This window comes from Varanus komodoensis, unplaced genomic scaffold (genome assembly GCF_004798865.1).
Source record: "Varanus komodoensis strain SLA01 unplaced genomic scaffold, ASM479886v1 scaffold137, whole genome shotgun sequence".
Lineage (NCBI taxonomy): Eukaryota > Metazoa > Chordata > Lepidosauria > Squamata > Varanidae > Varanus > Varanus komodoensis.
The window spans coordinates 182,953-205,213 of record NW_025335397.1 but is presented as its reverse complement, the minus strand read 5'-3'; the positions used below and the strand labels follow the sequence as shown (position 1 = coordinate 205,213).

The 22,261-nt window shown below is 43.3% G+C and overlaps 2 protein-coding genes across 2 annotated transcripts in view; both read right to left on the bottom strand.

Moving 5' to 3' along the window:
- Positions 1-2,572: 2,572 nt before the first annotated feature.
- Positions 2,573-4,924, bottom strand: LOC123019775 (protocadherin alpha-5-like). The gene has a single exon (XM_044422840.1). The coding sequence runs from the start codon at positions 4,913-4,915 to the stop codon at positions 2,573-2,575; it is 2,343 nt and encodes a 780-aa protein (XP_044278775.1). The 5' UTR covers positions 4,916-4,924.
- A 7,158-nt stretch (positions 4,925-12,082) lies between these two features.
- LOC123019774 (protocadherin alpha-3-like) overlaps positions 12,083-22,261 on the bottom strand; it is a 15,523-nt gene continuing 5,344 nt past the window's right edge. The window contains exons 3-4 of the mRNA XM_044422839.1: positions 12,660-15,046; positions 12,083-12,136 (exon numbers count right to left, since the gene is read on the bottom strand). Of these exons, the coding sequence (XP_044278774.1) occupies positions 12,083-12,136; positions 12,660-15,046 (2,441 nt within the window). The remainder of the gene's footprint in view (positions 12,137-12,659; positions 15,047-22,261) is intronic.

Here is a 22,261-nt window from a genome sequence, read left to right as displayed (position 1 = left end):
GCTGACCTGCCGTGGGAACTTGCTTAGCTCCACAACATCCCATCCTATTCATTCCTGGCCTAGAACGGCATTTTCTCGGTCATCCCCCAGCTCTTGAGCCAGTGACGGGACTGGTACCCAGGAAAAAATGATTACAAAACAGTCCCAGAAGAGAAAACTCCAGAATGATCTTTGTCCCCACCTGTAGCTCCTGGCTGAAACAACCTAAACATGCCTTCAGTCATCCCATCCCAAATTACAACAGTTTCTTCTCACAGGCTGGGCTTGCCTACAAGCAGCCATGCCCAACCTAAAGTAGCTCCTCAACAGATCACATAATGAGCCAGAAAGGCAAGGGCCAGAACCCAGATGCCACCCTGTCCCCATATCCACTCTTGTGGCAGTATTATATCACACACAGGATCGGAGAATCTTTCATTTGCTTGTCTTCCAAGGCTTTACTCGGTCAGTGGTGCTTTTGCATTCTCATTGGCATCCAACCCAACGTTGGCCCTCCGATCTCTACAGAAAAGAATGAACGGACATTTCCCATCTGGCATCAGAAATGGCAATTTTTAAGAGCTGATGGGAGAACACATCAGCCTCCCAGGGCCCTCTGTCTCTCTGTCTCTGACCTCTGTCTCTGATCATTAAGATCATTCAGCCACTCTTAAACTGCTAATTACATATAACAAAATATGAATCCCAGATCATGATCATTTCTTATTTTTAATCTGGTAGTATGCTAATTGCATCATCAATAAATCTGTTTTGTGGGAACGTGAACAGTTAAATTTCTAACAATTTCTTTTTTACCATCACTTAATTTTACAAAATCAGAGCACAATTTCATTAGCATATCATGTATTTTTCATTATTTCTGATTGTTAGGCCCTTTAGAGCATTATAAGTTCTACTTTAAAAGATAACTTTCTGAAAATCATAGCATTTAAGCATCACAAACACTCCAAAAATAGAGGTTTGAGTATCCCTGAATGTTGTAGTCTCATTTTGCTTATTGTTTGGATTCATGAATCAGTAATAAATCTTCTCTGAAAAGACGCTTCAGATTAAGAACCTCATCTAGATTCAACATAGGATGGAATTATTGGTAGCAATAACATTGCTAGTAAGTGTATTTTTGAGGTGAAGGATTTGTGCTTGGCTAGATTGGCATATCACACATATTTCTTAAATGAACAAGACATCATGTCATTTAAAATCATTTGATTATTAAATTATTATCTATTCTTGTTGCTTTTATATTTTATTTTTATTGTTATTGTTAGATATTATTGAATAATTTATTTTTATCGTTTTATGGATTGTTGTTGTTGTTGTAACTTGCTTTTGTTTCTTGTTGATATGTTGAGTCATTGTTATATTTTAATCTTGTACACCATCCAGGAAGCTTTTAGGCTAATAACAATGGTAGAGGAATGTTTTAAATAAATACATAAATAAATAAATAATGTAGCAAACCCATTTTGTGGGTAAACTGATAGATAAACAGGAATGGGACCCACATAGAAGGTCATGAAAATAATATAGGATGAAGAGCTTGTTGATTCTACCATCATAGAAACAAAATTGACTGACAACTAAACAAAAATTTTAAGAATTAATTGTCTTTTTCTCTGACAACCAAATCCAAATTCACTATCGTAGAAATCAGTTTCACTGATTTGCAATTGAATTTGTTGAGGATAATTTCTCTTGCACTGGAGAAATGCACAAATTACGTAGATGCCGGAATACCAATAAAGATCTGTGTAATGCACCAGACTGCCTTAGCACGAAAGGACTGATATTCACATGGAGCGATGGCAAATCCTGAAGATACAGGATACCGCAGTTCACCAACCCTTTTATGAAATGGCCAGCCAAATTCATGGCAAGTTCACACAGAAGCCCCACTGATGTCAATAGGCCATTTTGAGGTAAGCCTAAGGTGAGGCATCCTCCATTAAATGGATATTCCACAAGGAAGCCGACCGGTACAGCCCATCCTCGCTGTTGCTAATGTGAAATGATGCCATGCATGCAATCTGCAGGTTTAAAACTACCATTTTAGTTATTCCCTCTCCTACTGGACGACTGCAAAGTGTCTTCCGGGCAGGAAAGCAGCGTTCCCTCACCATTTCTAGGATGCGAAGTGGAAGGCTGAGAATTCCAGGAGGAACACATGCCCCTGACACATGAATTTCTGGTGTAGGCATGCCCTGGCATGCCTTAATCTGCAACTAATGAGGAAGGGGCTTCTTCAAAAGAAGGACCTGTCAACCTACACGATGTAAGAGAAAACAAACACATTTTCCCCAAATAATCTATCTCGACCGAATGTCTCAGCACGGATACTTACAAGAATCAGGTGCAGCTCATATACTGCACTATCGTGAATGGACTGGCTGCACAGCATCCACCGAGCTGGCATGTCGAGGCTGGAAGGACATGGGCCTGCAGCCAGATGTGTAACCACACCTGGAAGCAGAACAGGGCACAGGACCAGAGGCCTTACTGGCCCCATGCAGTTCTACTGCCACTCCCGCCTTTTGCCTAATGCAGCACCGAATGAGCAGGGCAGACCCAATCTTCAGGGGAACCCGCGACCAGTACTAACCATTGCACAGAGCAGGTCCTGCTGCCGCCCGTTCTCGGCCGAGGCAGGCACGCTGGGGCTGAACACCATCAGGTCGCTCTTCGCTCCGGCCTCGCTGCCCACACTGGCCAGCAGGTGGCTGTGGCGGTTGGAGTAGGACCAGCTGCCCACCTCACTTGCGCACACCAGCGTGGCGGTGCCGGGCCCGAAGGCCACGGGCTCCTTGGCTGGGCAGGGGCACCGCAGGGCAATGTACGCAAGCACGGCCAGCAGGAACAGGCCGGACACCGAGCAGATGGCCACGATCAGGTAGAGGTTGGCAGCTTCCTCCGGGGCCCTCGCGCCCTCGCCAGGCCTGGGCAGCCGGATGTCCATGTGGGTGGCCTGTGCGCTGGTCACCAGAGACACGCTCAGGGTGGCTGTGACAGAGCGCTGCGGCTGACCGTGGTCCCTCACAAGGACCAGGAGGCACTGCTCCGGCCCGCCCTCCGCCTCGTCCACGGCACGCCGGGCACTGACCTCCCCACTGTACAGGCCCACCTGCCACGGCCCACCGGGGCCCCCGAGCAGCTCATAGCGCAGCCAGGCATTGTAGCCGGAGTCTGCATCCAGGGCACGGACCTTGCCCACCACGTGCCCCGCAGCCACCGGGGCCACCAGAGAGATGGAATTTTCCTCTTGCCCAGCCACGGCCGGTGCATTGTCATTCTCGTCCACCACGAAGATCTGAATGGTCACATTGCCACACAGGGAGGGCAGCCCGGCGTCCCTGGCGCTCACCTGGAACTCCAGAAGCTTCAGCTCCTCGTAGTCCAGGGACTGCAGGGCATAGAGCTTCCCGCTCTCCGAGTGCACTGAGACGTAGCTGGCCAGCGGCCAGAGCTTCTCGTCCATCCAGTAGCTGAGCAGGGCATTCTCGGCCAGGTCCGGGTCCGAGGCGGACACCGTGAAGATGTGGGCGCCGGGCGGGTTGTTCTCCCGCACGAAGACCGCATAGGAGGGCTGGGCAAAGGTGGGGGCGTTGTCGTTGACATCGCTGATGGGCACGGCTAGGCTGCTGCTCACAGACAGTGATGGGGCCCCTTGGTCCCGCGCCATCACCACCAGCCGGTACTCCGCCACCCGCTCCCGGTCCAGGGGCTCAGCCACCACCAGCGAATAGTAGTTCCTGAAGGTGGAGGCCAGCTGGAAGGGCAGCCCCGGGGGCCACAGGGAGCAGCTCACCTGCCCGTTGGCTCCCGAGTCACGGTCCGAGACGCTGATCAGGGCTACCACTGACCCTGGTGGGGAGTCCTCTGGCACCGGCACCGAGAGGGACGAGATGGACACCTCCGGAGCATTGTCATTCAGGTCTAGCACTTCAATGACCACCTGGCAGTGTCCAGACAATGGCAAGTTGCCTTTATCTTGTGCAACTACCTGGAGGTCATACACACTGGCATCTTCAAAGTCCACATCCCCAGTCACTCGGACTTCCCCAGTGTGGGAATTGATGCCAAATATCTCTGTGAAACGGGAGGGTACATTACTGCTGAAAGAATAAGCAATTTCCTGGTTGGTCCCTTGGTCTGCATCTGTGGCATTCAGTGTAATAGCTAAGGTCCCGGGAGCAGCATTTTCCAACAACTTTACCTTGTAAACAGACTGGTTAAAGACCGGAGGGTTGTCATTCGCATCCAGCACGTTGATCACCAGCTGGACTGTGCCAGAGAGCTCTGGGCGGCCCCCATCTGTGGCGGTGAGTACCAGGTGATGCACCGGGACCTCCTCCCTGTCCAGAGAGGCCTTTAGCGTAAGTATTGGAGGTTTAGTCTGGTCCTTATCACTTCCCAAATCAAGAATGAAATGCTCATTCCGGCTGAGTTTGTATGTTAGAAGGGCATTGCCATTTATATCTGCATCAGAAGCACCAGCTAGCAGAAAATGAAAACCCGGTGGTCTTGATTCCGAAATAGCCAGGGTTTGTTCACTTACTGAAAAGATAGGAGCATTGTCATTGATGTCCGTGATCTCCACCTCCACGTGGAATACGGCCAGAGGCTTATCCACCAGCACTTCCAGGTGGATGGAGCACACCGGGCTCTTGGCACACAGCTCCTCCCGATCTATGCGGGAATTCACAAAGAAGATCCCGTTCTGCACATTCACCTGAAAATAGTCCTTGGCTCCTTTGGACACCATCCGGAGCATCCGTGGCACCAGCTGCCCCACCTCCAGCCCCAGGTCCTGGGCGATGCGGCCCACGAAGGCGCCGTGCTGGGACTCCTCCGGCACTGAGTAGTGGAGCTGGCCGCTTCCCAGTCCCCAGGCTGTGTGGAGCAGAGCCAGCTGCAGCATCCACCTCGCCACGGGGGTGGCCAGCTGGGCAGGCGTTGCAGGCAGAGGCATGATGCCCGGCAGCCTCCTCCTCTTCAGAAAACCTTTCCTTGCACAGTCAAAGAGTGAAGTCCAAGGAGCTCATCCAATGCGGCATCCATTAAATCCCTGAAATAGTTCCTGGCATGGCTGCATTCCGTGCTGTTTTTTGCTGCTGTGCATCTGACAGGCAGGATTTTCAGTCTCTCTGAGGGAGGAGCTAGCCGAGTTTTCTATTTTTCGTATTTTTCCTTATGCAACAGTGACCCCTAGTGAATAAATTTTGAAACTGAGATGCAGGTGATCAAACTCTATGAAGGATTAGTAAAATTCTTTTGTTCTTCATTTGATATTAGAAGTTTTTTCACATGTTACAAAGCAAACTCTGAATTCTCCACTCAGCCTTCATCCAGAAAATGTAGGCATGCTGAAAACAATGGGAAAACTTTGATGTGTTGCTTTGTGAAAGAGCTTTCCTGTGTCCTTTCCTTTTTGATTGAACAAGTTTGGAAAGAGTGAAGCAGGAGATCTGAAACAGACCTGCAGGGGCAACCAATGGGAGCATCATCCACCAGCTCAGGAACCCCAGGGCTTCTCCAGGTAGATTCACTCCGCAGCCTTTAGTAAAAGTCTGCTCTTTTGGTCTCAGTGATGCTCGAAGAGATCCTGACACTGAACCATAGCTATGTACAGGTTGACCTGGAGAAGGTGTGCAGAACTATTCTTTGAGTATGGTAAGGAGACTCTCATAGGTGGTACGATCTCTGAAACCACTGCTGGTTGCCTCCATTCCCACAGTGGAATTCTTAGAAGAGAAAAATGACCAAGAGGTTTGCAGCTTAAGTCTGATGCTGAGGTTGTGCGACTTTGAGCTAGGCAGACTTCAACGGATTTTCTCTCATTTGGCCCCTCAGAAAAGTCTGCAGGGGTTTGGAGGCCTGCGGTGGGAAGAAGGGGGCAGGGAATTCTCCTAAAGCAAGCCATCTGGTATGAAATTGAGTGCAATGCTATGGCAGAGGATTGTTTTAAAAAATCAACAAACAAATAGCAACCCAACACAAGACATGGAATCTGATTTAGAACATTAAGAGCATTTTCAATAATACATCCTTCTACATGTATAGATAATCAATAGGTCTTCAATATCACATTGAATATGTTTTGTCTTATATTTTCAAATGAATTATCTGTGTTCCAGTAGCGGTAAGTACCAATGCCAGGTACAAATTCTCTACACTTCCGTTGTTCTTAATCTATCCTCTCTTTTGTTAATTTGTGGCTAAAAGGACTTTCATATATCTATCCTAATGCATCTCATCTTTCACTAGCAGACATCCTGATACTTTTGGAAACAATCCCAGCAGCTGCATTCTGTTTTTTTATGTGATTCCTATAGACAATTTTCTTCTTAATATCCCTAAATCTAATTGCTTGAATCAGTTGCCTCAATTTGACATCATAGTCTTGCCTCTTCCTATTTGTCACTCAATGCTTGTTATTCCAAAAAATATACATGTATAGATAGTCCATCATACATTTCCATTTTTCTCAGCATAAGCACTAAATGACATGTCAGCGACAATCATTGACTACTGCAAAGCATGAAGTAATTTAAAATCTTGTAACTTCAGTGGGGAAAATAGCTGTCCAGACAGAGAGACATGTCGTATTTTCCTTTTGAACAGTTACTAGTGCCTTTGATCATATCTGCATTGAACTCAAAAATACATTAACTATCTTTACTGGCGAAAACAAGCACTAAGCCCCCCTCCTGTTCTCGAGGGCTGGGCATAGACATGCCTGGAGCAGGTTAGGCACTCAGCACTGGGACCAAAAAGTGCTCCAAAACCGAGTGCTCGGTGTTACGGCTGACTTTTATTACTGCTATTATTCATCTTACTGTGTTTATGTTTTAAAAAATCACTGCTTCTATACTGAGCTGGCTTAGGGGGTTACCTTAATAGGTAGGGTACAAATATATAAACACAGAGACACAGGAGCAAGTAAAAAAAAAAAAAATCAATAAGGATTGGATAGCAAGCCAGAAAGAAGGATCAGAGCTGCAGGAATCAGGACTAAAGAGATCAGAGAGCAAACCAGGAACAATAGACATGATCAGGCAGACTGTTGCTTGAGCAACCTACCACAGAGACATGGAGGCCTCTTGTACACCTGCTTGATCAGGAGGTGCTTCTGACCAGACTTGACCAAGCTAGAAGACATCCCGAAAATTCTTTACTGAAATATTGTAGTTCTGCTGCTCACCACATGGGGCAGTGTAATTACCTGGCAATGCAATTGTCATGAACCTTCAATGATATGCCACTAGTCTCCAATCTGTACCACACATTTGCAAAAGAACTACATTCAAGCTATACTCTGTTGCATCAATTCCTATTTTAGTTTTTTTGGCTATTATCAAAGTACTTCCGTTTCAGTGTTCTACTAATATTCTTTCAAATTCTTTTTGATAATACTCATCCTAACCTGTTGTAATGTTTTAAAATATTTTTGAATTGTATATTGCCTGGGTCAAATTAAGATTGTATTTTTTCAGTAAATTAAATATGAGAAGTTCAATATTTCCTGAACTTTTTACTTGTATTGATAGAAGCGTTCATGATCACTCTTACACCGTGTTGCTATTTTCCTTTCTATTCTATCCTTCCACTGATAAACCTCCTTCTAAATGTGAAATTTTTGCATTCTAAACTTTCATTCAGTTTTGGTGCTGCTTCATATTGTCCCGCTTAAATATTGTATACAAATTCTCAAACAGATGTATTCAGTTAATGTTTACATATCATTCAGCTTCTAAAACTTCTCTAGTCGTTCCAGTTCTCTTAACATCTAAACAGAATCTCTTAACATCTTTAAAAAATCTATTAGTTTAAAGAAAGTGGATAATCCAAAATCAATCTACTTATATCTGCAATTTAATCCCCAAAAGTTATTTTTGGACAATTAACCAGACATACAAAATGAGAGCTTTTATTTGTGTACATTTAAAATGCTTAGCATTTGATTTCTATAAATCATTTGAAGTAATTATGTTATCAGATGCCAATTAAATAGTACCATCTATAAGGAGGAGCTTTCATATATATGGACCAAAAGCATGATCTCTGATTAATATTGTAAGCAGTTTTCTCAACTGACCTTAAAAGAATTCCCTCTCATGTTTGTTAAGGCCAATGAAGTCTGGTAAATTTGCATTTTCTCAGATCCACTCAACAAATATTCCCTCTCATTAAATGTTACTGTTTCAAAGAACATCAGATTGACATTATAAAGGGACTGCCATCTAAGAATGCTAAATTGAATTTATATTTTTCTTTAAATATAAATGATTCTGATGTAGGGAATTTCCATTTACCTCTGAAAAATATCTTATTTTAATACATCCAGTGTTTATCCATTTCCAAACATGTAAAAATATAATGCAATATCATAATAATATGGATGCTCAAAATCTTTTTATATATTTTCTACGCTCGTGTGACTGATTCTTTTGGTCATTTCATTAATATTTTTGCCAGCTGCTCAGTGATACTAAAGAAAATGCTATGCAAATATCATCAGAAATAAACAGCAATCTACTCAATACACTTTTTCCTCATATTATATATATTCCAAAAATGTACTACATTGCTGTACATAATTTAAGATTATGAAACTGATTCTGTTGAACCCATTGATGAATTTATGTATCCATAATAAACATACTCATTGTAATCCTAGTTTTAGTTGAATTAGATTTAAACAACTCTGTTAATAGATTTATGTGTTTAGTACAGCATTTGTTGCTCTTTGTTGAAATGTCAACACAATAATTTTTGTTTATTAATCATTCTGAAGGCTGTGGGTATATTATTAATCCATTTTCAAAATTTATTTGCAAATATAATGTCTTGGAAGGACCAAAATAATTTTTACTAATCTACTCTATTGTCTCAAAAGCCTTTTCAGAATCTAAAAGTACAAACTGACTTCATTTTAGAATTCTTAGTATTCAGTAACGTGCACCCCTCAATTACACAGAGTGAAGGAGCAGATATGGGGTGTTTTGGGGGGGGGAAGTGAATCATTAATTTGGTATTGTTGGTATGGCCCAGAAAAACTCTGTGAGGCATTTTCCCTCATGTGTTCCAAAATAGCCTGGTGACTGGGTACTATTTATTTATTTACTTATTTATTTAAGCTTTTCTATACTATTTATTAGCTTTAAAAAAAACAGCTCTCTATGCAGTTTGCATTGGGTTTGGGGGTTGGGGGGATGTTGCTTGCTGTTCTCCCTCAGGCAGCAAAATATCTTGGTTCAGCCCTGGTACTTCTTCAGTATAATCAGAAATTAGCCTGCCTGCAGCAAGTATAATCATGATAATTGTATATTCTGATCACTTTGTCAGCAAGGTTAGTTGTAAAGTACTTATATCCTGGATTTGCAGTGGTATCAGTCCACACGAATCAGCAGAGGTTGAAGCTTGCTTTCTTTACATGTTAGTGATATCAACTATTCCAGTTAGCTGAATAGATGTGTTCATGAGCATTCATTAAAGGAGATGGATCTCAGAAATACATAGTCTATAAAGACATTGGGTCCAGAGTGGGCATTCAATGATCAGAAGAGCTTCCGTCCACAGACTACACGAGAATAATCAGTGGCTCGCTCCTGGAGGGTGGGAGCAGAAAGGTGAACTTTGCAATCTTCCTGCAGCCACCTGCATTGCTTCTCATTTATTGCTAAGGTTCCACTCCTTTCACAACTTACCTGAGATCAAGTTGCATTAAAATGAGACTTATTTCTGAGTAGATGTGCATTGTAAAGTTCTGTTATTTACTGATATAGTGTTAATGCCATATGAATGAAGACACATATTTCTATAAGCCCTAATATAAATTCAGATATCAAATTTTGTAGCTATTGCAAATAATATATAGTTACGTAGGATTTCAATACATATTGTATCACTGGTTAATCTAATACTGGATAATTCAAAGAAGAGCTAATGTGCTGCCTGATAATAAAATATCAGTATATTCCACATATACTGCTGAAGTTCTGAATGTTGTTCATAGTTTAACATTACTAAACCTCACATATAACTACTGAAAATGTCCATAATGCAACAGTGTGTTTTCTACATTGCACAGCCAATGACTGATCATTTCATTTAACCAATAATCATGAATTACATTATCCAATGAATGCTTTTCAAGCTCAAAATTTAACTGATGAATATGCCTAAAATAACATGATGTCACTATTAAATATCTGACTCCTAGATTTTAACACCAACCACTTTCTCCCAATAAGCAAATTGTAATTTCAAACATTTAAGTCATCATCCAATTGTTTAAATTCAGTAATTTAATCAAATAGATTTTTAGACAGTCAATTATTAGTTTATTGTAAAACTGATATTATAGTAGTGAAGTCTATCAAGAAACATTTTTATCAAGTTGCAGTTAAGAGTGACTAACCCAGAATCATTTGTGCAGTAATTATGGATTAGGTAAATTCTCTTTATTCTCTAACAAAAATCACAAATTACTTCAAACATAATAATTTACAGTACTCACACCTCTGTGTTGAGTGCCTGAACCTGCCAGCTATGAGGATAAGAGGAACCCCATTTAAAAAAGAAACAAGTTGAAGGGAACAATGTATTTTATCAGAAATAATATTAATTACCAAGAGTTCTCACTTTCCTTGATTAATTTGGTATTCTAATAATTTCCCCAAATCATTAAAAATAATAAACGCTCCTACCCTTATAATAGAGAAAATAAAAACCTTGTTTGATTCCATATTTAAGCTCAAATAGCTAATTAATTTGACATTTACTAAAAATCTTGCAGAAAAAGAATATTACTAATGATCTCAACTGAATAACACTGGTGATTATGTAGTCTAAATGACACCAATTATACACAAGAAGGGGATATGATCAGATTCAGAGAACACCGACATTTTCACAAGAGCAAACATTCTTCAGAAAAAGAGCACAGTAGTGCATTGTCTCACCCACTCACCCATGCAAGCAGCCCATTGAAGACACAGGAAGCTCAAGGAACATGAAATGCTGAAAAAAAATCAATGGAATAAAAGTGGAATAGGGAAGCAGTGCCTGGATACCTTAACAGGGAACACTCCATGCTGCAACTTTTTGTTGCAAGTCCCACTTGTACAAAAAACACATAAAAAAACAAAGCAAGACAACACAAAGGACATTTCCATTCATAGAATCATAAATGGTAGTGTTGGAAGGGGACAGAGGGCCATTGGATCCAGTCAAGACATTTGTCCTGATGTCCAGCCAGAATCTGGTAGGTTCTGGTAACTTAAGCCCATTATTCCACGTCCAGGGAGCCTTACTGACCATTCAATCTTCTCAATCACTTTCTCTGGATCGACAAACTCTATCATTGCTGGTTTTGAGAGGTTTGTTATATTCATCACTTTTTGAACCTCAGCTGTTTAAACATCTCAGCTAACCTCAAGGTATGTACTCTCCCAGAATCTAATTCAACCTTTCAGCGAAGTTAATAGCCAGACCTAAAATCAAAAATCTGTTCCCCTCAAAATTTACATGAAGTTCTTCAATAAGTGAAAGGTTATTTTTTGTCCATGTCTCAGAGATTCGCTTTTCTCTTAAACAATAATTAAATTATTCTATGATTATTTTTTTTAAAAATGGAGTAAACAAGCTGACAGTCACAAGTGCTGAGTTGAAACATTGAAAGGAAAATGACATTTTTGTACTCTGCATTCAGACTAGATGTTCCACCTTTCCCCTATGACTATTTGTCTCTATGTTACGTTCATGCAGTCATTCTTCATTTGCAATAATCTGAGCATAGGTCCATTCCCAACTAAAACCCAGACAAATTGAGGTTCCTGGATGCACTTTTTTGAGAAGATATTTGTAACACTGCATAATTAGACAATATGTCAGTTAACTGTTCCATGCATAGCAAGGGGGTTGAAAACTTCTGGACGCACAGACTGATGTATATACAACAAGATGATGATACGGCGGCATTTATGCACTTATTGTAAAAGCCAGATTCATCCAGTTGAAAAGAGAGAGCAGTCATGGTAAGAATGGATGAGGAGAACCTAAGGCATTTTGCTGCTCATGCAGCCTACTCCTGGAAGATTCTCTCGACGTGCTGCCTTCTGGAGAGAACTTGCAAGCCCTGGCATTCAAGAGGACCAGGTTGGGAGCAGCCTTCCTAGCAGTGCCAAGACTTCTGAAGAGTGCTATACACAGGGGCTCATCTTGTGCCACGAGTACTAACTTTCCACTGCCAGAGAAAGTTCTCCTTTGCCCAGGCCTCCCCACATATTATCTGGCTAAATTTAATCTGCTGTCTTGATTAGCTCTTTTGTATTGCTTGCTATGACTCTGATTTGTCTTGTGCTTATCTAGACGCTCTTACATCGATGAATTGTTCCAGGATATTTGAAAGGTGGTGTACGAATGTTTCAACAAATATATTAAGGCTGGAATCTCAAGCAACTTTAAATGGAAAAAGATGTATATATTACATCTGTCTAAACATGCATAAGGATGTACCTAAATATATTAAGCCCTAAGACAATTGATACTCGAACACCTCAGCAATCAATCTCAGTAGTGATGGAGCTTGAATGTAGAATGACTATAACTGTGGGCCATTTTTTAAAAAATCCATAAGTTCCTTAAAATAGATGACTCACCTGTCCTGATGAATGATCAAGCATTTGGTCCTGTTCTTTGCTGCCTGGAGGAGGAATGTTGGGGCTGAAAACCATGAGGTCGCTCTTGATGCCAGCTTCGCCGCTCACTCCAGCCAGGATGTGACTGTGGCGATTGGAATAGGACCAGCTGCCCACTTCACTGGCACACACCAGTGTTGCTGTGCCAGGGCCGTACGCCACTCCCTCCCTAGGGTGACGCGGGCATCGCAGAATGACATATACAATGATCATCAGCAAAAACAAGCTGGACATTGAGCAGATGGCAATGATCAAATATATGTTAACGTTGTTCACCAAGGGCTTTGGACTTCCTCCCATCCTGGGAAGGTGACCATCACTGTAGATTTGTTGCGTGTTTGCCACTAGTGATACACTCAGCGTAGCGGTGACTGACAACCTTGGCTTCCCATGATCTTTGACCAGCACCAGCAGATCATGGCTCCCTCCACTGACATCTCCTTCATCGAGCACACGCATGGTGCTGACCTCACCGCTGTACATCCCCACTCGCCATGGCCCACTGACCCCTTCAAGCATTTCGTAGCACAGCCAGGCATTGTAGCCTGAATCAGCATCCAGGGCATGAATCTTGCCCACCACGTGCCCGGCCATCACAGGAACTGCTAGCAGAACAGGAATGTCCTGGACCTGTCCCGAGACTGCAGGAGCATTGTCATTCTCATCCACCACGAAGACCTGGATGGTGGCATTGCTGCACAGGGAAGGCAGCCCGGCATCCCTGGCGCTCACCTGGAACTCCAGCAGCTTCAGCTCCTCGTAGTCCAGGGACTGCAGGGCGTAGAGCTTCCCGCTCTCCGAGTGCACCGAGATGTAGCTGGCCAGAGGCCAGAGCTTCTCGTCCATCCAGTAGCTGAGCAGGGCGTTCTCGGCCAGGTCTGGGTCTGAGGCCGACACAGTGAAGATGTGGGCGCCGGGTGGGTTGTTCTCCTTCACAAAGACCACGTAGGAGGGTTGACTAAAGTTAGGTCTATTGTCATTGACATCGCCAATGGGTATTGTGAGGCTGCTGGTGGCCGACATCGTTGGTGTCCCTTGGTCTTGGGCTTTTATCACCAGTTTGTATTCTGCCTGCTGCTCCCGGTCCAGAGGCTCAGCTACCTCCAGAGAGTAGTAATTCTTGAAGGTGGACTCCAGCTTGAAGGGGAGTCCAGGGGGGTGTAGGGAGCAGCTTATTTGCCCATTGGCCCCCGAATCCTGATCTGACACACTGATCAGGGCCACCACCATCCCTGGCAAGGAGTCCTCTGGCACTGGCACTGATAAAGACTTTAAGGATAGCTCCGGTGCATTGTCATTGACATCTAGCACTTCAAGGACAATACTGCAATACCCCATCATTGGATAGCTCCCCTTATCACTAGCTTGCACTTGAATCTCATACTGGTGATTTTCCTCAAAATCTAATTTTTCTTTTGTTCTCAATTCACCATTAACTGAATCTAAGTGAAATATCTTTTTAAATTTAACAGGTACACGATTCTGAAATGAGTATGTAAGATCCTTATTGATCCCTTCATCCAAGTCTGTGGCATTTAACTTGATCACTAAGGTCCCACTTGGGGCATCCTCTCTCATTTGTACTTTATACACAGACTGGTTAAAGGCAGGGGCATTGTCATTTTCATCAAGCACTGAAATCACCAGCTGGGCTGTGCCACTGAGCTGCGGCTTCCCTGCATCCACTGCCGTGAGCAGCAAATGATGCAAAGGTTTGACCTCTCTGTCCAAAGATATCTTTAGCAGGAGTCCTAATGATTGGCTCTCATCATGCTTCCTCTGAACATCTAGGTTAAAGTATTCACTGGGGCTCAGGGTATAGGTGAGGTCAGAATTTGGACCAATATCTGCATCAGAAGCTCCTTCCAGTGGGAGAAACAAGCCAGGCATTCTCATTTCTGAAACAAAAATCTTTTGTTCCTTTTGAGGGAAGGTAGGTGCATTGTCATTAATGTCCTTGACCTCCACCTCTACATGGAAGACTCTCAAAGGTTTATCCACAATCACCTCCAGATGAATGGCACATAAAGGGCTCTTTACACACAGCATCTCCCTGTCTATCCGGGAATTCACAAATAAAATTCCGTTCTGCACATTTACCTCTAAATAATCTCCAAGGCTTTGGGACTCCATCCGGAACATCCGTGGCACCAGCTCCCCCACCTCCAGCCCCAGGTCCTGGGCGATGCGGCCCACAAAGGTGCCGTGCTGGGACTCCTCTGGGACAGAATAGCGGAGCTGGCCGCACCCCACCTCCCAAGCCATGCTGAGCAAAAATAGTCGCAGCAGCTGCCTCCTCGCTTGACAGCACTGGAGCGAAGCAAGCATACCTAGAGTAGCTCTCGTTCCTGGTTTTTAAAATAAAATCCACTCTGCAGTGTTGGCATGAAATTTTGGGAAAGAACCAGTTGTTACGCTGCTGTTTCCATCCGGTCGCATCGCTGTCTTTTCTTCTCGCTTGGCTGGGAGGGGCTTGGGGCTTTGCAAAGAGGCATTTTGATTTTCAGTCGGCAGCGACATCTTGTGACAATTGATATAAAAGGCTTTAAGATTTCCCTTAATTTCTCAAATTTTCACTTTTGCTTCGACTCTACCATTAATTAACTGCATTATAGAATTCATATGCAGTTTAGTATTAATATAATATTATTCCTTGAAGCATTGCCCTGTGCATCTTAAATATATTGTGTCAATAGTTTTCTTTCAAAAGCCTAAAAATGAAGTCCACAGGTTTGGTAGAGTACATATTGATTTTAATTGGACAAAATTGGATTTTAAAATACTTTGGGTTATTGGCTGGGCTTCTACATGTTGCCAGAACTGTATTTCCTGCCATATGGAATTTTTGTGATCCATGATACTGGTCAACCTTCCTTTTCCCTGCTGCTGGAAAGGGCCAAATGGGCCATCCCAAAGGCAAATCTGTCTTGCCCCAGTCCACTCTCCCCAAATGCCAAGAGGGCTCTGTCAGAGCATGTGGCAGCCAAGAGAAGATCCTTTGCTAATGCCGGGCCACATTCTGTAATGGAAGTGGGAGGCTATTCCTTCTAAGCCTGAGCAAACACAAGGAAGACAAGCCCTGAGCAAACAGCACACCCCCAGCCAGGGAAGGGAGGGGTTCCATCCAAGCCATGGGAACCTCTGACCAAGGGGAGGAGTCACAACAGAGAATGGGCACTGCGGGATAGTCTCTCCACGTATGTCCAACACATGCCTGTGCCCTGCTTAAAACACGCCAATGTGAGAAAAGTTGTGCTGGGTCAGACTGATGGCCCGTCCAGTCCAGCACTGTTCACGCAGGACCCCTCAAGCTGGATGAGTGCAGGGCCTGCAGCTGCCCCAGCTCCTCGGCAGTTGGCGTGTGCAGGCGGCCCCCACCAGGCAGGGGGTGAGCACAGAGCGGGCATGGCTGTCAACCCTCAATAGCCTCCTGCCTCATGAATCTCTCCAGGCCCCCTTCAAGCCATCCAGACTGGCAGCCATCACCACCTCCCGTGGCAGCCAATTCCATAGTTGAACTGTGCTCTGCGTGAAGACGTGCTTCCTTTTCTTTGTCCTAAGCCCCCACCAGTCGGCTTCATGGGAAGACCCAGGTTCAAGTGTTAGGAGAGAGGGAGAGACAATTCTCTGCTTGACCTGGAGCACACAGTTAGGCAGACCATGTGTGGGTATGGTCAACCAAAGTCGCCCATGATTGCAGCCCTGCCTTTGCTGCAGGCCTTGCCTGCCCAGCAGTGGGTCCCTTTTAAGGGATCATGTCCTTCTTCCTCAGAATGAGGCCCTGCTTCCCCATGAGCCCCATTTTCCATGACAGCTTGTTCCATCAGATAATGTTTCCTCTGGGTTACACATATTTCATTGTGAATTCCTTGGAACAGGAACCTCTGTGTAAAATGCCACATCCAATCATGATAATCATAGATCATCATTATCATCAATCAATCATCTTCATCCTCTAATTCTTAAGTCCTTCACCAATTCTAAATGTGACTTAATTTTTCAGATGTATATAGTATTGGATGAGCAGGGATTTTCCCTGTGGATAGCATCACCAGGAGTATCTGAAACACTGGCATTCCATGTAATGTTTCTCTTTCTTTGCAATAATTTCCTTCTCTCAATGTTCTGAACCTTTCACTATTGCACTAAAGGTGACAGAATATTGGAAGCACCTTTTGCTTCTAACTCACTGGAGAACAGTATCCTTTACCTGGAAAACCAGCCACAGCAATCCCGAAAGGAACATGCTGGGGGCAGAGACCATGTTCGGGGGGGGGGGCAATTGAATTGGGGGGGGCAATGGAGCTTGAGCTCCAGTTGATGCACAGAAGGGATGCATAACAAAGAGAGTGAGGAGCAAAGGGACTACAAAAGGAATAAGAGAACCATCAAAGGGATGACCCAGCAGCCCTACACCATGGAAAGACTCTGGAAAAATAATGATATCCATTGCAATAATGCAAGAACACAATCTGAAAACTAAAACTCCTAAGTATAAACAGGCAGCATCATTGAGCTCCATAAAGCTCATTTGTCCATGTGGACTAGTGGCCAGAGTGCTGCACCGGGACTTGGGAGACACTGGTTCTTGCCTTTACTCGGCCACGGAGCCCATCTGGTCTCTCTGACATCACAGAATTGCTCTGAGGTTAGGAGAGGAGCCAGACCTTATAAGCCACCTGAGATCCTTGCCAGAGGAAAAGGATGAGAGGGAAATGAAATGCAGTCATAATCATGCAGTACTGAGGTCAGTTCCACATCGACCCTTCCAGTGGAGTCCCATATACCACAATGCAGGGCCAATAAATTGAAAGTTTCAGCACAATCCATATTTATTTATTTATTTATCTATTTACCACCCCGCCTTTGAAGTTCTCTGGGTGGTGTATGATGCTTTACTCATGGAGTCTCCCATTCAGGTAGATAATCGGTTCTATCTAGAGGAATAACATTTTTTCTGTGCTCAATCTGTGCTTAAAGATGCGAAAAGTATTCTTAAATAATGTGAACAAAGCAATCCTATATATGTCTACTCAGCTCCAGGAGCTCAGTCAGACAGACTGTCAAGTAAATGAGCATCAGGGAACAGTCCTGTACATCTTTACATGGAGGGAAGTCCTACTGAATTCAATAGAACCAACTTAAGAGTAAATATTCAGAGCATTGCACCATAAGAGAACTTTTTGAAAACAAGGACTTTCCTCCTTCAATAAGTTTGGAAAATGGATGGTTTTGATGAATTCATAAGTATCTGGAGTTGGAAGGCTTTTCCTCTGGAAATGTATTTTCTTTACAATGCTTCTGTCCGAACTCTCTGCCAAGGATACAGTGACAGTCGCAAGGTCCCAGTGAATTTCATGGCTGGGAAGGGCGATAAATCAGGATTGTTCCAGCCCAGTCCAGGCTATTATTTCCTGTATCACACCCCCTGTCCCATATAAGGGCCTCCTGATTCCAACCAAGGCCCAGCATTCTGTTCACATGGCCTCAACTGGTTGGCCCAGTGGGAAACCCATAAGGAGATGAGTGCAACAGCAACTTCCCCCTCCACACATTACCCATATCCCACCCTGAAGCCAAAGTGCAATGGATCCAGGAAGTCAGTATCACTCAGTAGTGCCTAGAGTTGGAGAGACATCACCTTTTCAATAACCTTACAAAGAAAGGGTATATTTGAGACTGATCTAAACTTGATAAGGTCATAGAAGCATAGAATAGTAAAGTCGGAAGGAGCCAAGAAGGCCATCAGGACCAGTCCCCTTCTCAACACAAGACTCCAAGTTAAACCATCCCTCTCAGATGAGTGTCCAGGTGCCATCTTGAATGCCTCCAGCATGGGAGAGTCCACAACCTCCCTAGTTTATTGGTTCCATGGTTGCATTCTTCTAGCAGCCAAGAAGTTCTTCCTGATGTTCAGCCAGACTCTGGCTTCTGGTAACATAAGCCCGTTATTCCATGTCCTGCACTCTGGAATGATCAAGAAGAGATGCTGGCCTTGCCTTGCTCCGTGTCACAACTACTTGAAGAGTGCTATATTTTTCTACTCAATACTATAAAATGCAACCTTCAAATTGTAGGAGACTCACAGAAATATGTATAATTTACCTGATTCACAGCATGAGATAACATGTGGAACTGCTAACTGCTAATCTGTATTCACTGCTAATCCATGTAATTTAATTGCATAGTATACCCATCTATCCATGCTTTTAAACCTTTTGCCAGTGTTTCAGTTCCCTGCAATCTTTTTGGGGTAGTAAAGAAATGAATGGGTGAAATCCAGGGTGTCCACCTGCAAGTGGGTATACATGGTTGATGGAATGGATCCTCTTCTCCCTGCAGCTTCCCACACAAACCCAAAATCTGTTCAGTTCAGTTTTGTGGGACAGGAGAAAGAATGCAACCTCAGCTTTTGCCTGGTAAAAATGCAAAGAAGGCATTTTGATTTCAGAAATTCTACTTAAATATAGCTATAACTTCTCCAATTCTCCAACTATTTCTCAATTTTCTAAACAAAGGGGCCTTAATTGTTATCAGCTGTCTTATTTATGGTGGAACTTATATTTACACCGAAGTATATAACTGGTCAGTTTTATACTTGCATTCTGAATGTGATGGACTTTTTGTGGGGTTTTAAATAAATAACACTACATTGATTATAATACACACTGCTTGTATAATTTAATGTGAGATTAAGTTGTATTTTTCTATAATGTGGAATAATCCTTGTGAACTATTAATCCTAGCAAAATATTTCAAGTTGTTCCATATAATATCTTCTTATAACATGTTTTTACATTGGGATATTTTGTCTGAAATCCTTAAATTTGAGGAGTTTCTTTAATTGCATCAGTTGCATCAGTTATGTTGTAAGCCGCCCCGAGGCTTCGGCGAATGGGGCGGCATAAAAATGTTTTAATAAATAAAATAAATAAATAAAATATAGGCTCAAGTATTAAAGTAAAACAAAAAACCACTAATGAACCTCCTTATGTTGTACCTCTTTTCAGTGTCAGAGTCTTTATCAGTTGGCCATTGACCCAGCTTTGGTATGAGCTCTACAAAACAAGGCGCGATATTAAATGTGTTCTTGGTTCTGAACAAATTTCAAAAAGCCATTCTACTCTATCAAAAGCCTTTGCAGTCTCTACCAATTGTTGCTTGATTAATGTGTGCATGATTAATTAGACTTAAACTTTCCCTTATCTCTGCTTTCAAATATTTGGCCTTTTGTGAGGCCTGTATGATATATTTTGAAATACTTTTTGCAAATTAGCTCTTTGTTGTCAAGTCACAGCTAAGAACTACAGCAACTGAAAGACTGGTCTGTGTACATGAACAAAGTGAATCCAAACTAGAAACCACTTCTGAAAGCCCCCCTTTTCAGTAACACAGGGCTCCAGCCCTCTGGGTGGGTCCCTCTTTAGAAGGGTTAGCCTTTAGATCTTTGCCCTCTGAGTAGCTCTTCTATTCCAACACCACATTATGGGTTCAGGGACTGGACAGGACATGGGCTCATCTTCCACCTTTCCTTTATCCTCTCTCTTCTCTTCCAAGCCCCGCCTGTTCCCATGGTCTGCCTGAGAATATGGGGACAGCAGCCTTGAGACAGTCTTATTAAGAAATGACATTCATTGTCTATTCTAATTAGGCAATTTTGGTTTCATAATACGGAGTCCTGAGATTCTTTGAATTGCACAGGAAACTAAGGCATAGACCCATAGCCAGAAATGTTATGGCAAAGATACTGTAATGTTGGTGGGAGTGCCATTCCTTGATCCAAGTCAGGATTTCAGAATGTGCCATATTCTTAACACATGAGTCTGTCCCAGAATGTAACCTGACTGACAGGTCAGAGGGGATTCTGGAGGAAGAGAAGGAGTCTTTTAACTGCATGCAAGAAAGGAGCCAGTAAAGTAAAACCTGACACATCTGCTAAGCTTAAACAGAATGTAGGGTCTGTCCCAGGCCTCTGAACACAGCAGAAACAACTGAAAATCAACACAAAACAACACAATCATGAACTGAAGTCTGATGTGTGACTAAGATCACAATCTTATAGAGATGCCCAGAATCCTCAGAGATCAGAGGATCAAGGACATATTTTGGAGACAGAAGAGAGCAGGACAAAGGTCACTTGCCTGCTCCTCACATTCTACAACTCTCTGAGTGAGTTTTGGCCATCTCAGTGAGGCATTTCAGAGTGGGAAGCTGAGGCTCCACCAGAGTATTTCCTATCATGTCTCTTCCCCTCCCCATGAAATATCCCCCTACACCTTTCCCAAGTTTATGTTTATGCCCTTAGAGAAGCTCCCAGTGCAATTCTTTCAACCATGGAAGGAGAAGGGATCCAAGCAAAGATTTCCACTCAGGAGAAAGATTCCCACTCAGGGGGATTCCACAACCTTGTATGTAGGAATCCAGCTGTCTAGTGATGGTATGATTGCCCTGCCCTTAATTTGTTTAAGCTGAATTAGTTTGTAAGTAACCCCTGTGTGTTGGGAAAGGAGAGTCAAACAAAAAGCTGCTTCTGTTGTTTTCAGTTCTAGCAAGAGAGGTGAACACCCATAAAGAGGGATGGGGCTACAGGCAAGGACCCTGCCCCAACAGCCTTACATGCTCTTTTCAGGTGACTGAGCACCCTTTGTGTGGATAGGAATGCTAATAGGGCAAGCAAACATGAATAGAAGACTTCCCACCACAGGTTATCTCACTCAACAGATAAGATCAGGAATCTTAATCAAGGTTGGAGTCAATCAGCCATTTCCCTGCTCCTGCCATCTTTAGCACTGACCACAGGATTACCTTTCAAGAAAGCATCTCCCTGAATTAATACTGAAAATGCATTGCAACAATGTTAAAAGTCACATTCACAGCATTACAACAAAAGGAGCAATTCCTTTGCTGCTGCTGCTGCTGCTGCTGCTGCTGCTGCTGCTGCTGCTGCTGCTAACTAAGGTCCGGGAATTTCTGGAATCCATGTGGGAAAATTTAACCATAGGAACAATTAGGAAAAAAGATTGTGCTTCTTTCTGTACCAGAGGAGGAAGCACCCCTCTCTGCTTTGCTGCTGGGGAAACAATAGGATAATAAAATTAGCAGCTGAAATGGAATGGGTAACATGACAGAATATGCTTCTTCCACCTTCCACAAAAAAGTACCACCCATGGATCCTGCTAATTCAGTTGTTAACACTGTGGTTAGATCACTCCTAGATTACAAATGCCACTTAAATCATTCTCTTACTTAAAAATCAGTAACACTGAAAAATAACTTGAGCAATCCAAAGAAGTTTCCAACTAATTACTCATTTCTGTTTAAAAAGTGGAATGAAAGTGGCACTCTTCAAGAAAATGGTTTCTATGAACTTGGGAAAACGGCAGCAAGTCCATACTCAGAATGGAAAATCAACAATAGGAACGTTCACTAACCGTTGAACAAAGCAGATCCTGTGGTTTCCCATTCTCTGCGAAAAGAGGCACGTTGGGGGTGAAGACCATGAGGTCGCTCTTTGCACTGGGCTCCCCGGCCACCCCTGCCAGGATGTGACTGTGCCGCTGGGA

Coding starts and splice junctions, on each gene's coding strand:
- LOC123019775 (XM_044422840.1), bottom strand. CDS start 4,915: ATGCTGCAGCTGGCTCTGCTCCACACAGCCTGGGGACTGGGAAGCGGC.